The sequence below is a fragment of the Sminthopsis crassicaudata genome, chromosome 2 (genome assembly GCF_048593235.1).
Source record: "Sminthopsis crassicaudata isolate SCR6 chromosome 2, ASM4859323v1, whole genome shotgun sequence".
Classification (NCBI taxonomy): Eukaryota; Metazoa; Chordata; class Mammalia; order Dasyuromorphia; family Dasyuridae; genus Sminthopsis; species Sminthopsis crassicaudata.
In genome coordinates, this window is record NC_133618.1 from 495,210,176 (window position 1) to 495,222,617 (window position 12,442).

Here is a 12,442-nt window from a genome sequence, read left to right on the forward strand (position 1 = left end):
TTACAGCACTGTGTAAATATCACTTCTAATATTATTCCTACTTAGGCGGCTAGTTCCCGATTCTGGGCAAGGCTTCCCTTACCTAAGCCCCGGGTTCTAATCCTGTGAAGTCGGTGTAATCATGGAGCTTATATACTTTATAGGTATAATTATAGGTATAATTGTGGCGCTGTCTACGTCACAGGGTTGTGGAAAGCGCCTTTTTAATGTAAGTTGCCATAAATTAGCGTGCCTGAGAAAACTACTGGGATGGAACGTTAAGAACACGGGCCCTATTAAACAGGGAGGCGAAGCCGGAAGTTCCCCTACCCGGACCGTTTTGCAGCGGCCTCATTTCCGGCCGCGGGAGCGGGAACCGACTTCTTGTCGGTTTGTAGGCCCGGGTTGAGGAGAATCCAACACGAATCAGAGCCATCCCAGCCGCCACCATGGTGAGGGAGCGCCGGACAGCCATGTGGGGTGGTTCTAAGGCTGGCCCCGAGCGGAGGACGCCGGCAGGGCCGGCAGTCGAGCTCAGAGGGCTGGGGCCCAGGTTTGGGGAGGAGAGGGACCGGAGGAAAGGCCGGGATTCTGAGGAGGGGGAGGGGAAGGAGCGCGAGGAGGGGATTCTGAGAGGGGGAGGGAAACGAACGCCAGGCCGCCGTCCTGAGGAGGGGAGGGAAAAGAGAAGGGGGGTGCTGGACCAGGATTCTGAGGGGGGAGGGCAGGGCGCCCCTGGCCGGACTTGTGAGGGGAGACGTGAAGACTTTCGGGGCTGGGGGCTGAGGTGGGGGAGGGAGGCGAAGAGTCGGGGGCCCAGGCTTCGGAAGAAGGGGAAAGGGAATAGGCTGGCAGTCCGAGGAGGGAGGTGTCTGGCTTTCGGAGGAAAAGGCTAGGGCTCCGAGGGGGGAGGGTAAGATCCCGGGGGCCATGTGCGTGTTTGTGTGCGGAGTGGGGGTCGGGCGAGTTGTGGTGGTGGAGGGAAGCGCTGGAAGCCCGCCCGGGAACATGGGCCATGGTTAAAGGTAAAAGTGGGGGGCGTTAGGCTGCTTGGGTACCGGGGGGAGGGGACGTTGACAGGAGGATATAGGTCAGGCTTAGAGAGTGGGCCTAGGAATCTGAAGGGGGAGGACTGGTCCGGGTGTGGACCCGCTAGAGCCAGGGAGTTAAGGACGGGCAATGGGAGCAATGGCCTTTGTGAAGACTAAACCTTTTCCATCTGCCCCATCCCCATCATTTTACACTAGCCAGAGCTCCCAGCCCCCAGTTTTGGACCTACTGCCCCGTCCAGGCCTCCCCCATGTCATACTGGGTGGTGAGGCAGAGTGAGAGCTCGGACCGTCTCCTGACCGGGTCTCCCGGGCTGATGTGCGCTCTGTTATATCCCCTCTGTTAAACCTCCGCTCTCTGAAAGTCACCCTAACGGCCCCTCAGGCAGCAGAGAGGGCGGGTTTAAGGCAGATGTTTGCAGGCAGGCCCCGGCTTTATCACCCACTTACTGTGTGTGTGCACAAGTCTCTTAAACTCTTCTACAGATGGCCAGTTTCCTTGTCTGTAAGTACCATAGCTCTTGGGAAGGTCAGTGAGGGACTGGATTGTGTAGGAAAACTGTCCATGCAGTGAGTTCTGTGCTTTTGATCTGGAAAGAAGAAATCTAGTGGTAAAACATGGAGATGAAAAAGGCTGTTCTGAGGGTCAGAATGTTATCTTGGGGACTCTCAGAACAGAGGATGTAAACTAGAAAGACTATTAAAGATAATTTTGCATCTCCCGTTTTACTAAAGAGGAAGCTGGGTTCAGCATGGGGAATTGATTTATCCAGAGTCACCACCAGGTCTCCTGACTCCAAGTCCTGTCTATTTGCCTTTATGTTAGGTTTCCCCGGGGAGCAGAACTGAGAGAAAAGTAGAGTCAAGGAGGGATTCAGATTTCAGTGTCTCATCTCCTTTTTTGCTTCTTACAGACGGTGGGCAAGAGCAGCAAGATGCTGCAGCACATCGACTACAGGATGAGGTGCATCCTGCAGGATGGCCGCATCTTCATCGGTACCTTCAAGGCCTTTGACAAGCACATGAACCTGATCCTGTGTGACTGTGATGAGTTCAGGAAGATCAAGTGAGGAGGGGCCCTGGTGGGAGGAGAACAACCTGGTTCACTTAGCAGAATATTGTGGGGGAGGGACCCGAGTGGCAGGTGATATAGTTTAGCTGTTCCCTGTCTGGCTGTAGCCTAACTGCTTCTTGCGTCTGTGTGGTTGTGCCCTTTTTTGAAGAAAAGTCTGCTGAGATTCCCCAGTGCCCTCTGAATGCTGCCTTCCCCAGGAGTTCAGCTGTGCTTGGAACCCCTTGGCCTGAGAGCTGTGTTTCTGCTTTTCCTTGTTTGCCCCCATGGGGTAAAGGGCTCTCGTGTTCTCCCCACAGGTTTTTAAGGGGGAGAACTTGCTTTTCTGTCCTCATTGCCTCTCTGTAAGGCTGCAGCCTAAACGGCATCCCTACCCAATACAGCCTGCTCTGAAGCAGCTTTCAGGAGCCCCTGACCCTCTTCAGGGTAAGTGCCTGGCTTCACCACTTGGGTTGGTGTTTGGGGCTAGTGATTTAGAATCAGAGTTGGAAGAGTCCTTTGAGATCATTTAGTGTGACCCCTTATTTTATAGAAAGGAAACAACAAGGTGCTAACTGACTTGCCCAAAGATATAGAATAGCAGAGCGAATATTCAGACCTCAGTTCTATGACCCCTATATCCAGTGTTTTTCCATTTTACCTGGCTCCCTTTGATTTGCTATCTGCAAAAAAAAATAGAAGTGGTGAGAAACAGGGATTAAACGCTATCCCAGGTGTTTTCAAGTTATTAGCTATGTCAGTTTTCTAGCAAGAATTTTGTGTTTTAAAGCTAGAAAGACTTTGGGATGATCTGGCAAAGGAGATTCCTACTCTACAACATCCAAGCTATTGCCATCTCACAGGTCAGGAAGCCCAGAGAGAATAAATGCCTTATCTGTGTTCCCTAGTTTGTTAAATGATAGTGGTTGGGGTGGGAAAAACTGGAACCCAGGTCTCTTGCTTCCCAAAAGTAGAGCTCCAATTTTTCTTCCTTTTTCCATCAGTCTATTAATGACTTTTTATTTCTTTTAGGTCTGTGTGGTTGTGTGTGTGTGTGTGTGTGTGTGTGTGTGTGTGTGTGTGTGTGTGTGTGTGTGTGTGTGTGTGGCTTGAGTGGAGAGAATCCACTATAAGGACTTACCCAGAGTGAGTGGGGTGCTAGATGCCAGCAGGGGCTCCTTGGGGAGCTGATTGATCTGGCATCTAATAAGATTTGACAGTACTTGTGCTTTCTCCCTATGAGAGAAATCAAGTTTCTTGATAAGAACTAGAGGCCAAGGCAAGTTATTCAGATAAGTAGGAAGATTAGGATAGGGGTGAGTATGTTAGTTAGCACAGGGTCAACTTCAGAGTCATTCAAGCTGACCAATCAAGAGAGATTGTTAGTGTGTTGGAGTTTATGGGAAGGAGTGGTATGAAGGAGGGCTCTTGCTGAAAATAACAGGTAAAAGTAGGAAATGGCCTTTTAGGTACTGAATTTATGGGACATGGAAATAGCCATGTCTTGGATACATATGTGCTGCAACAGGCTTGCCATCTGCCCTGACTAGGTACTACTGTCTTGGCATCATCATCCTAGAACATTGTTATGTGCTGAATATATCTAATGAATTATGATCCAGAGTCATAGGTCAACTTTCTTCATTTTCCCACAGGTGTAGATAAGGGTCTAGAGCTTAAAAATTTTTTTTTTTTTTTTTTTTTTTTTTTACTAAATATAGGACTACAATTCCCAAGAGCTTTTTTTTTTTCCCCCTGAGGCTGGGGCTAAGTGACTTGCCCAGGGTCACACAGCTAGGAAGTGTTAAGTGTCTGAGATCACATTTGAACTCGGGTCCTCCTGAATACAAGGCTGGTGCTCTATCTATCCACTGCGCCACCTAGCTGCCCCCCCCCCCCCCCCCAAGAGCTTTGAATTACGGGGAAACTAAAATATCTAGTCTGCTGTAAACACAAATACCCGTTTGAAGTCTTTTATTACCAGAAGTTTTACACTTTGTCTCGTAAGGGTATTTCTACATAATGCATCTCTGAGGTTATACTGGGGAGCTAATAAAGAATTAAAATTGATGTGAAACAGGGAAATGAGTGTACACTGTTAAGATTTTTTGTTTTTCTCCCCAGATTATTTTTACCTTCCGAATCCAATTCTTCCTTTGCAACAACAATAACAAAATTTGGTTCTGCATATATATATTGTACCTAGGATATATTATAACATTTAATATGTATGGGAATGCCTGCCATCTAGGGGAGGGGGTGGAGGGAAGGAGGAACAGAAGGGAGTACAAGGGATAATGTTGTAAAAAAATTACCTATGCATATGTATTGTCAAAAAAAGTTATAATTATAAAATTAATTAAAAAAAAAACAACATGTGAAAGAGGAATTAGGATTAGATTCACTTCATTTAATCCCAAAGCATAGGTCTAGAAACAAAGTAAAGGGAGCAAGATTTTGTTTATCTAAAGGAAAGTTTCCTAACATGGAGCTCTCTGAAAGGGTAATTTACTTTGCTGTAGAAGTAGTGGATTCCATGTTATTAGAGGTCTTCAACTAGAAATTGAATGACCATCTGAGGTCCTTTTTACCTTTGATATGCTGAGAGATAACTACTCTTGGGACCTGAGAATTATCCTGGTTCACTTTAGGAAGATTTACAAGAGCTAATTTTCACAGGGTTTATAGATGGAACATTAGAAATCATCCAGTCTAACCCTCTTTATTTTTAGATTAAAGAAGGATCCAGAGAAGAGAAGTGACTTGCCCAAAGTTTTATAGCTAGTCATCAGCACATTTCTAATTTGAATCTATGTCTTTGGTCTCCACATCTTTTTTTCTGCCTCTTTCTACTATAGTTAAATGCCTAGAAATGGACTAGATCTTATTTTAATTCCTGTGATTATTTACAGTAGATTTCAACTTGGGGGATGGGGAACTTGGATGCTGGGAGTATGTCATGAGAAGTATAATGTGTGAAGTGCCTTAATAATAACCCTGTTCATTAAAGTTAAGTTTTTTTTCCCCCTTCTCCCTATCTTCAGGCCGAAGAACTCAAAACAAGCAGAAAGGGAAGAGAAACGAGTTCTGGGCCTGGTGCTGCTACGTGGGGAGAACCTAGTCTCAATGACCGTGGAGGGGCCACCTCCCAAAGATGTAAGGCAGGAATCTGTGTGTTCTTGAGGTGATGGGGAAGCCCCCATCGTGGTACTGAGAGTCAAGTTGCTCTTTTGGGGATAACAACAGTGCCTTATTTTTGTATAATTTTACAAAGTTAAAAGCTCTTGTCACAGCTCAGTAAAGCCCAACATTGTGATTTCTATACATCTGAAACTTAGAGAGATGATATGATTATCTAAGGCCACATAGTTCAAAACTGATGAAGTGGAGGAGTCCGCATTTAAACTTGAATCCTTTGGTATCAACTTCATAATTCTTTTCACTATACCATACCATGTTAAACTAGAACATTTTGTAGGATGTGCTTCCTTGCCACAGAACTCCAAGGACAGCCAATAGACTGGACCTCAAATGTATGATAGCAAACTACACATTGAATTTTTAATCCTAGAATCATAAAGATAGAGGGGACCTTAGCAGTGTAGTACAAAATCTTTTTTATGTGTTGGACTAGATGGTTTGTAAGATTTTTTTCAACCTGTGAGTGAGAGTGTTATTATTATTTTTATTTTCTTTTTGAGAAAATGAGATCTATAGAGGGGAGAATTGCTTTCCTTAAATTTTTGATTAAAATTGACAGAGTCATAATTAGGTTTCAGATCCAATGTTTTTTCTTTGATCCATCTGAAAATTTATGTAAATTGTGTTATATGTGAGTTAGTAATGGTAATAATAATAATTGCAATTCAAATAAGTATACCTTTAAGAATTTACAGAAAACTTTCCTTAACCCATTGAGAAATAAATGGTATACTTTCCAGATTGAGACTTTAATTGGTTAAGTGACGAAATATAGGTTCTTTTAGGCTGGCCACATAGGATTAACTTTGGTGATTAGTAGGGGTCAGAGTGGTGGTTGCATATGGACCTTGGTCTGTATATTTGGGTGCCCTGTGGATTTGGAAGTCTTAGCAAATTTGCCCCATAAAGGTACCTTTTTTTTATATCTCTCTGCTGTAGAACTTAAATTTTTTTGTTTGTTTGTTTCAGACTGGTATTGCCCGAGTACCACTTGCTGGGGCTGCAGGAGGTCCTGGGATTGGCAGGGCAGCAGGGAGAGGTGTGCCTGCTGGTGTCCCAATGCCCCAGGCTCCTGCAGGGCTAGCAGGGCCTGTCCGAGGGGTAGGAGGACCATCTCAACAGGTGAGAAGCTACAATTATATGGAATTCTGTATGGAAGGAGGGGGTAGTTGTGGGATTAATGCCAAAAGCAATTTACTTCATTCATTGAACCCTTGCTATATGCCAGGCACTGGGGATACAAAGACAAAAATAAGGCTTCCTGCTTTCAAGAGTCTGATGCTCTATTGGGGGGGAGGTGAACATGTGCATAAGTAATAACATTTCAGATAAATACAGAAAATCCAAAGTAATCTTGGGGTGGATAGCACTGATAACTACAAAGTAGAAGTAAGAATGGAGAGAGTAGCTTTTGTAAAGAGGGGAAAAGCAAGTGGTTCATTTTAATTGGATTGTGGAGTTTGTGAAGATTAATAACATAATCATTGTGAAAAGATAGTCTGGAGCCAAAATGTGAAAGACTTTAAATGCTACTCAAAGAAGTTAGAATTTGTATTTTATCCTAGAGCCAAGAGGGAATGTGCCACCAAAGGTTCTTTAGAAGGATAGTGGCAGGGTCAGCTCTTCACTTTAGGTATATCAGTTTGGTTGCTATATAAAGGTTGGATTGGAGAATGGACTGGCTGTTTTTAGTAGTCCAGCTGAAAGATGATAGAGGATTTAAGCTAGGTTAGGGTACTATTTAAGTGGAGAGAAGAGGGTAGATGTGAGAGAAGATAAACTCCATAATACTTGGCAGTTGATTTGGATATGGGACATGAAAATGAATGAATAGGGAAAAATGACTGGAGTTATAAATTTGGATGACTTGAAGATTTTTAATTTATAGTTTTTATTTACCAGATATATTCATGGGTAATTTTACAGCAATGACAATTGCCAAACCTTTTGTTCTAATTTTTCACCTTCCCCCCACCCCCTACCCCAGATGGCAGATTGACCAATACATGTTACAAAAGTTAAAGTATAAATTAAATACAATATATGTACATATGTCCAAACAGTTTTGCTGTACAAAAAGAATCAGACTTTGAAATAGTGTACAATTAGCCTGTGAAGGAAATAAAAAATGCAGGCGGACAAAATTAGAGGGATTGGGAATTCTATGTAGTGGTTCATAGTCATCTCCCAGAGTTCTTTCACTGAGTGTAGCTGGTTCAGTTCATTACTGCTCTATTGGAACTGATTTGGTTCATCTCATTGTTGAAAATGGCCACACGTCCATCAGAATTGATCATCATATAGTATTGTTGAAGTATATAATGATCTCTTGGTCTTGCTGAATGACTTTAAGATTGATGGTATCTTTGACAGATGGAAATTAGAACAAAGTGTTTTGATGGGGGGAGGGATAAGTTCTTTTTTGTGTTTCTTTGTATATGCTTTTGAGAAATTTAGGTGGGAGATGTTTAGCAAATTGGTGATGTAGGATTATAGTTCAGATGAGAAGTAAGGACTGAATCTGTAGATTTGCTAATCATCTGCTTTAGATAATAATTGGATCCATTGGAGCTGATAAGGTCAATATGAGTGTAATATGAGAGAGAATAGCTCTCATACCAGAGCTCTGGGGATATACAAGCCTCTGGGCTTTAAATGTTGGTAGAGATTTCAGACCTGAAGTTACATGTGCCTCTTAAGTTTTCTATAGCGTCTCTTTAAAAAACAGGTGTGAAGGGGAAAAATATGGTCATTGTGAATTTTAATTGTGATTAAGGAGTTTCATCTTGTACCTCTGAGAATTTGATAAGAGAGAGTTAAATCTTTGGTGGTTTAAATTGGGATAGATTAAAGATATATGCTTTGTCCAGTTAGTATAAGCTTTTCTTTCCTAAGGAGCTAATTGCTGAGCTACATTAATTTGTATTTACTTTTTTTGAAAACAAATAAAAATGTGATTTTTAACTTTTTAGTCATTTGTGATTTAATATATTTTTTTAAAAATCTAAATAACATATTTTGAGCTACTATCCATTTCATTAGGTGGTAAAGTGATAGCTTGTTTGAGCTGCCCAAAGGTTCAGTGTTTTTCTTGGTCCACCCCACAGCTTCTATAAGCTATCAGAAATTTAAAGAAAATATGTAAATAATAACATTGTTGGGGTAAAATTGTGTCTTATGGTCAGTGATGTTGTGAGTTCTGGCTTCTACCCTGGGTCAGTTCTGTCATTTTTAATAAATAACTCACTTTACTTACCACTTCAAAATATAAAAAATATTTTTCTCATTATTATGCTGTGTGGTAAGTAGTACAGGTCTTCTTTCCGATCTACAAGTTAGAAAACAAGCTCTGAGAGCTGAGGGACTTTCCTAGGGTCTTAAAATTATAGTGTCAGCTCCAAGATATGAAGTCATATATTCCGATTGAAAGACTCTTAACAATCAAAGATCTAGAGCTAGAAGAGACCTTAAAGGTTTGGTCCAACCTTCTGTAATTTTATAAATAAGGAAATTTGTCTTAAAGAGGTTTTATGATTTAATCAGGATCATGCTGGTATTAGCATCGTGACTAATAGCTATGAACTCCCTCTCCTTTTCCCCCCACTGTCCCATGCTTTCCATTGTCATACTTTTTGCTACGAGTCAATGTTTTTAATGTAGATTACTCCATAGACCTTGCATTGCTGAGAGCCATGCATTCCAGATAGCAGCACCTACTTTGTGTAGAGGAAGTCAGAGTACCACTACTCAGTAGAATTTAAGTATAGTTAAATAAGTGTGCTTTGCTCAGTATTCCTGTGTGTCTGTCTGAATTTCCTAGGAAGAAGCTCATTACTAAGCTATGGTAGCAGTGGCAGAAACCCTAATTGTTATATCTGCAACAAACTGGGAATATTTGAATTTAAAAGGAACATTGACAATGTTTAATAGTACTAAGGTCGAGGAAAGGAAACCATGTCAAGGAAGCATTAGTTGAAGGAATTAGGGATGTTTAACTTGGAGAATTGGCAGATTCACTGGGGTTTTGAAGGTCTTGATTACTATGTTCTGATATTTGAGAGTTGTCAGTGACAGAACGATTTGATTATTGGCTTCAGGGTAGAAGGTTGAGAGAAGCAAACTATGTCTTGGTATGGAAAAAAACTACCATTTATAACTATACAAAATGGAATGGGTTTTTTCAAGTGGGTATTGCTGTCCCTGTTATTGGAGGTATTTAAGTTAGGACTAGATATATATTTCTTGGTGGTGCTTTGTTGGGGATTGGATCTCCTAAGTCTTTTCTGGCTTTAAGATTGCATGACCTTATATTGACAAGATCTCTTATGTTCCACTATGTCTTTCCAGGTGATGACTCCACAAGGAAGAGGAACTGTTGCAGCTGCAGCTGCTGCCGCCACAGCCAGCATTGCAGGGGCCCCAACACAATATCCTCCAGGCCGAGGGGGACCTCCCCCACCAATGGGCCGAGGAGCACCTCCTCCAGGTACAGAGTCCCTGGGACCAGTGCTTCTTGAAGGGAGAGGCCCTCAGCTGGATTAGTGATGAAGCATGACCTTGTCTGAACTTGATGAGGAGTTGGGATCAGTCAGCAGGATTACTCTGAGGTCCAGCTGTGTTGTCTTAGTCAAAGCTCATAGCTTGAGATATGACTTCAAGGAATGGGATGAGCTGTAAGAAGTCATGGTCCTGAGTTTAGATCTTAAGGATATGGGGATGGCTGGATTGGGAGAGAGTGGTGATAGACTTTTGAGCTCTTTGTGATGATATTTTTTTTCTTTCTGAGACAAACATTTAGCTGGTTTTCTGGAACTTTTCTGTTGCAGGCATGATGGCTCCCCCACCTGGCATGAGACCTCCCATGGGCCCTCCAATGGGGATGCCCCCAGGTCGAGGGGCACCAATGGGCATGCCCCCTCCTGGCATGAGACCCCCTCCTCCAGGAATGAGAGGTGAGTGCTCTGGAATAGTGGTACTGAGGATATTAAAGTCAGGATGTCTTTTTAAAAATTATTATATTTTGGTCAGAATGTCTTTAGGGAGAGATTGGGCTATATATCTAACATTCAGTGTTCTAAAGTACCTATTTTTTTATTCTGTTCTAAGATCATTTTATTTCTGGAATTATGATCTTTGAATTTGCACTGAACCTTTTATTTTTTAAAGCACTTTTTTTGTCCATCAAATTGTGCTATAAAAGTAGCAAAGGATTGAATAGAGAGGATTGAGAGTACAAGGCGTGGATTTGAATGCCAAATCTGCTATTTACTGCCTCTTTGATTGTGGGCAAGCATAGCTTTACTTGTGCTCAGTTTTCTGTTCTGTGAAGTGAGGATATTGTATAGGTGACCCATATGAGGTTCTTTTTATTTCTGTGTCTGTGACCTCTTAGGATCCTTAGAATAATCCTGTAAAGTCTTTTAGTGTTAAGTAGTAGTGTTTCCATCTTAAAAAGACTCACAGGGGAGAAATGATTTGTCCAAGGAGGTTACAGTATAGATGTTCTTATTCAGATACAGATTGAACAAAATGGTCTTTATAAAAAGTCCATCTTCTTTTTGAGTGATTGTGTTTCTATGTAGTTTAACATTAGCTGGACCATGTGTGTCAGTTGACCTAAAAATAATGTAATTTTACTTTGAAATAAAAATTTTTATTCTATTATTGATTTTCTTTGCCTTATGAATAAAAAATGCACTGAATTAATTAACAAAAATTGATCTTTTGATGTATTCTTGAATTGTGGTCCTTCTAATGTTAAATGTGACCTATATGGATTGTGCTGCCACTGCTTCTCAAAATACTGAAGCCTTTAGTTTCTATTATTAGCAGATGGAAATTTGAATTACAGACACACACACATATACATACACACACACACACATGTGCACGCATTTCACGTGTTGTTCAGATGAGTGATGTTAAAAAAGCAAATATAAATTAATCCTGTAGGCTACATATTAACTTAGAAACCCACAAGTTAATATTACAATTACATTTTTTTTTCTTTTTCTGAGGCTGGGGTTAAGTGACTTGCCCAGGGTCACTCAGCTAGGAAGTGTTAAGTGTCTGAGACCAGATTTGAACTCTGCAATTGAGGGCTTGTGCTCTATTCACTGTGCCACCTAGCTGCCCCCCCCCCCCCCCCAGTTACATTTTAATTTGGATGTGAAATAGACTAAGGATCTCACAAAAGAGCCATCTCTTGACTCCTAATCAAAATATCTTTAGTCTTGACCAGAATTCATTGTCTTGTGCACCCTAGCCTGCTAGATATATTTTTCATCCTTTCTTTCCTTCACAGGTCCTCCACCTCCAGGGATGCGCCCACCAAGACCCTAAGATCCTGTAGGCCTTGCTCAGATGTTCTTTCCATGTTTGTCACCTGGAAAGTTGTAAATAGTTGTCTTACTGCCTTTGAACTTGGTTTATAATAAACTTCAGGAAAAAAATCTTTTAAGTTTGGAGGTTGTTTTTTTCTGGGACTTTGCTGTTATAGGCATGATACATGATAGAATTGGGGAGGCAGTGCTTAGATCCATTGGGATTAAAATTTAGAGGTCATCTCAGATTAATGGCTTTGTTTCTTGGGTGTTTCAAAATAATTGGCTTACATTTGTTCAACAGAAAGGCCCCTTATGCAAAGCTGGATGCTATTTCTTTATTGTAACACAGACATTGGCTCAGTCAGCCTCTGAAGGTCTGAAGAAGTAGGAACATTTCTTTAAATAAACCTTAATTGTTGAAAACAAGTGTTTCAAGAATTGACCAGTTCTTATAACTCTTATCTAATCCTGTCAATGCCAAAAGAGAAACCGTCACCATCATTGTGGTGAAGGGGAAAGAGGACATGAGAAACAATTACTTTGTTAATAACTTGTCTCTACAGAATTCTAAGGGATATAAAACACTTTGCTCACAATGGACTTGTGAAATGGTGAGAGAATTAAAATCATCATTTTATAGATAGGGAAACATTCAGAGAGTTTGATTTCCCTAAGATCACATCATTATCCCAGGAATTCAAATTCAGAATTTGACTACTAAATTATGCTGCTTTACAACTTTACAATAGTAAACATATGCATTTGCTAATATTTATTTAGAGAAGTGCAAAGTGCAATATGAGATTTTAGGAGGATGGTACTAATAACTGGTAGTC

At 41.4% G+C, this 12,442-nt stretch overlaps 1 protein-coding gene across 1 annotated transcript; it reads left to right on the top strand.

The window, feature by feature from the left end:
* Positions 1-305: 305 nt before the first annotated feature.
* Positions 306-12,029, top strand: SNRPB (small nuclear ribonucleoprotein polypeptides B and B1). The gene is made up of 7 exons (XM_074293607.1): positions 306-431; positions 1,943-2,094; positions 5,124-5,235; positions 6,250-6,402; positions 9,628-9,766; positions 10,107-10,232; positions 11,585-12,029. Exons 1-7 carry the CDS (start codon positions 429-431, stop codon positions 11,620-11,622), a joined length of 723 nt encoding a protein of 240 aa, XP_074149708.1. The 5' UTR covers positions 306-428; the 3' UTR covers positions 11,623-12,029.
* Positions 12,030-12,442: the final 413 nt, after the last annotated feature.

Coding starts and splice junctions, on each gene's coding strand:
- SNRPB (XM_074293607.1), top strand. Junction 6,403..9,627: donor TAGGAGGACCATCTCAACAG/GTGAGAAGCTAC, acceptor ATGTCTTTCCAG/GTGATGACTCCACAAGGAAG. Junction 10,233..11,584: donor CCCTCCTCCAGGAATGAGAG/GTGAGTGCTCTG, acceptor TTTCCTTCACAG/GTCCTCCACCTCCAGGGATG.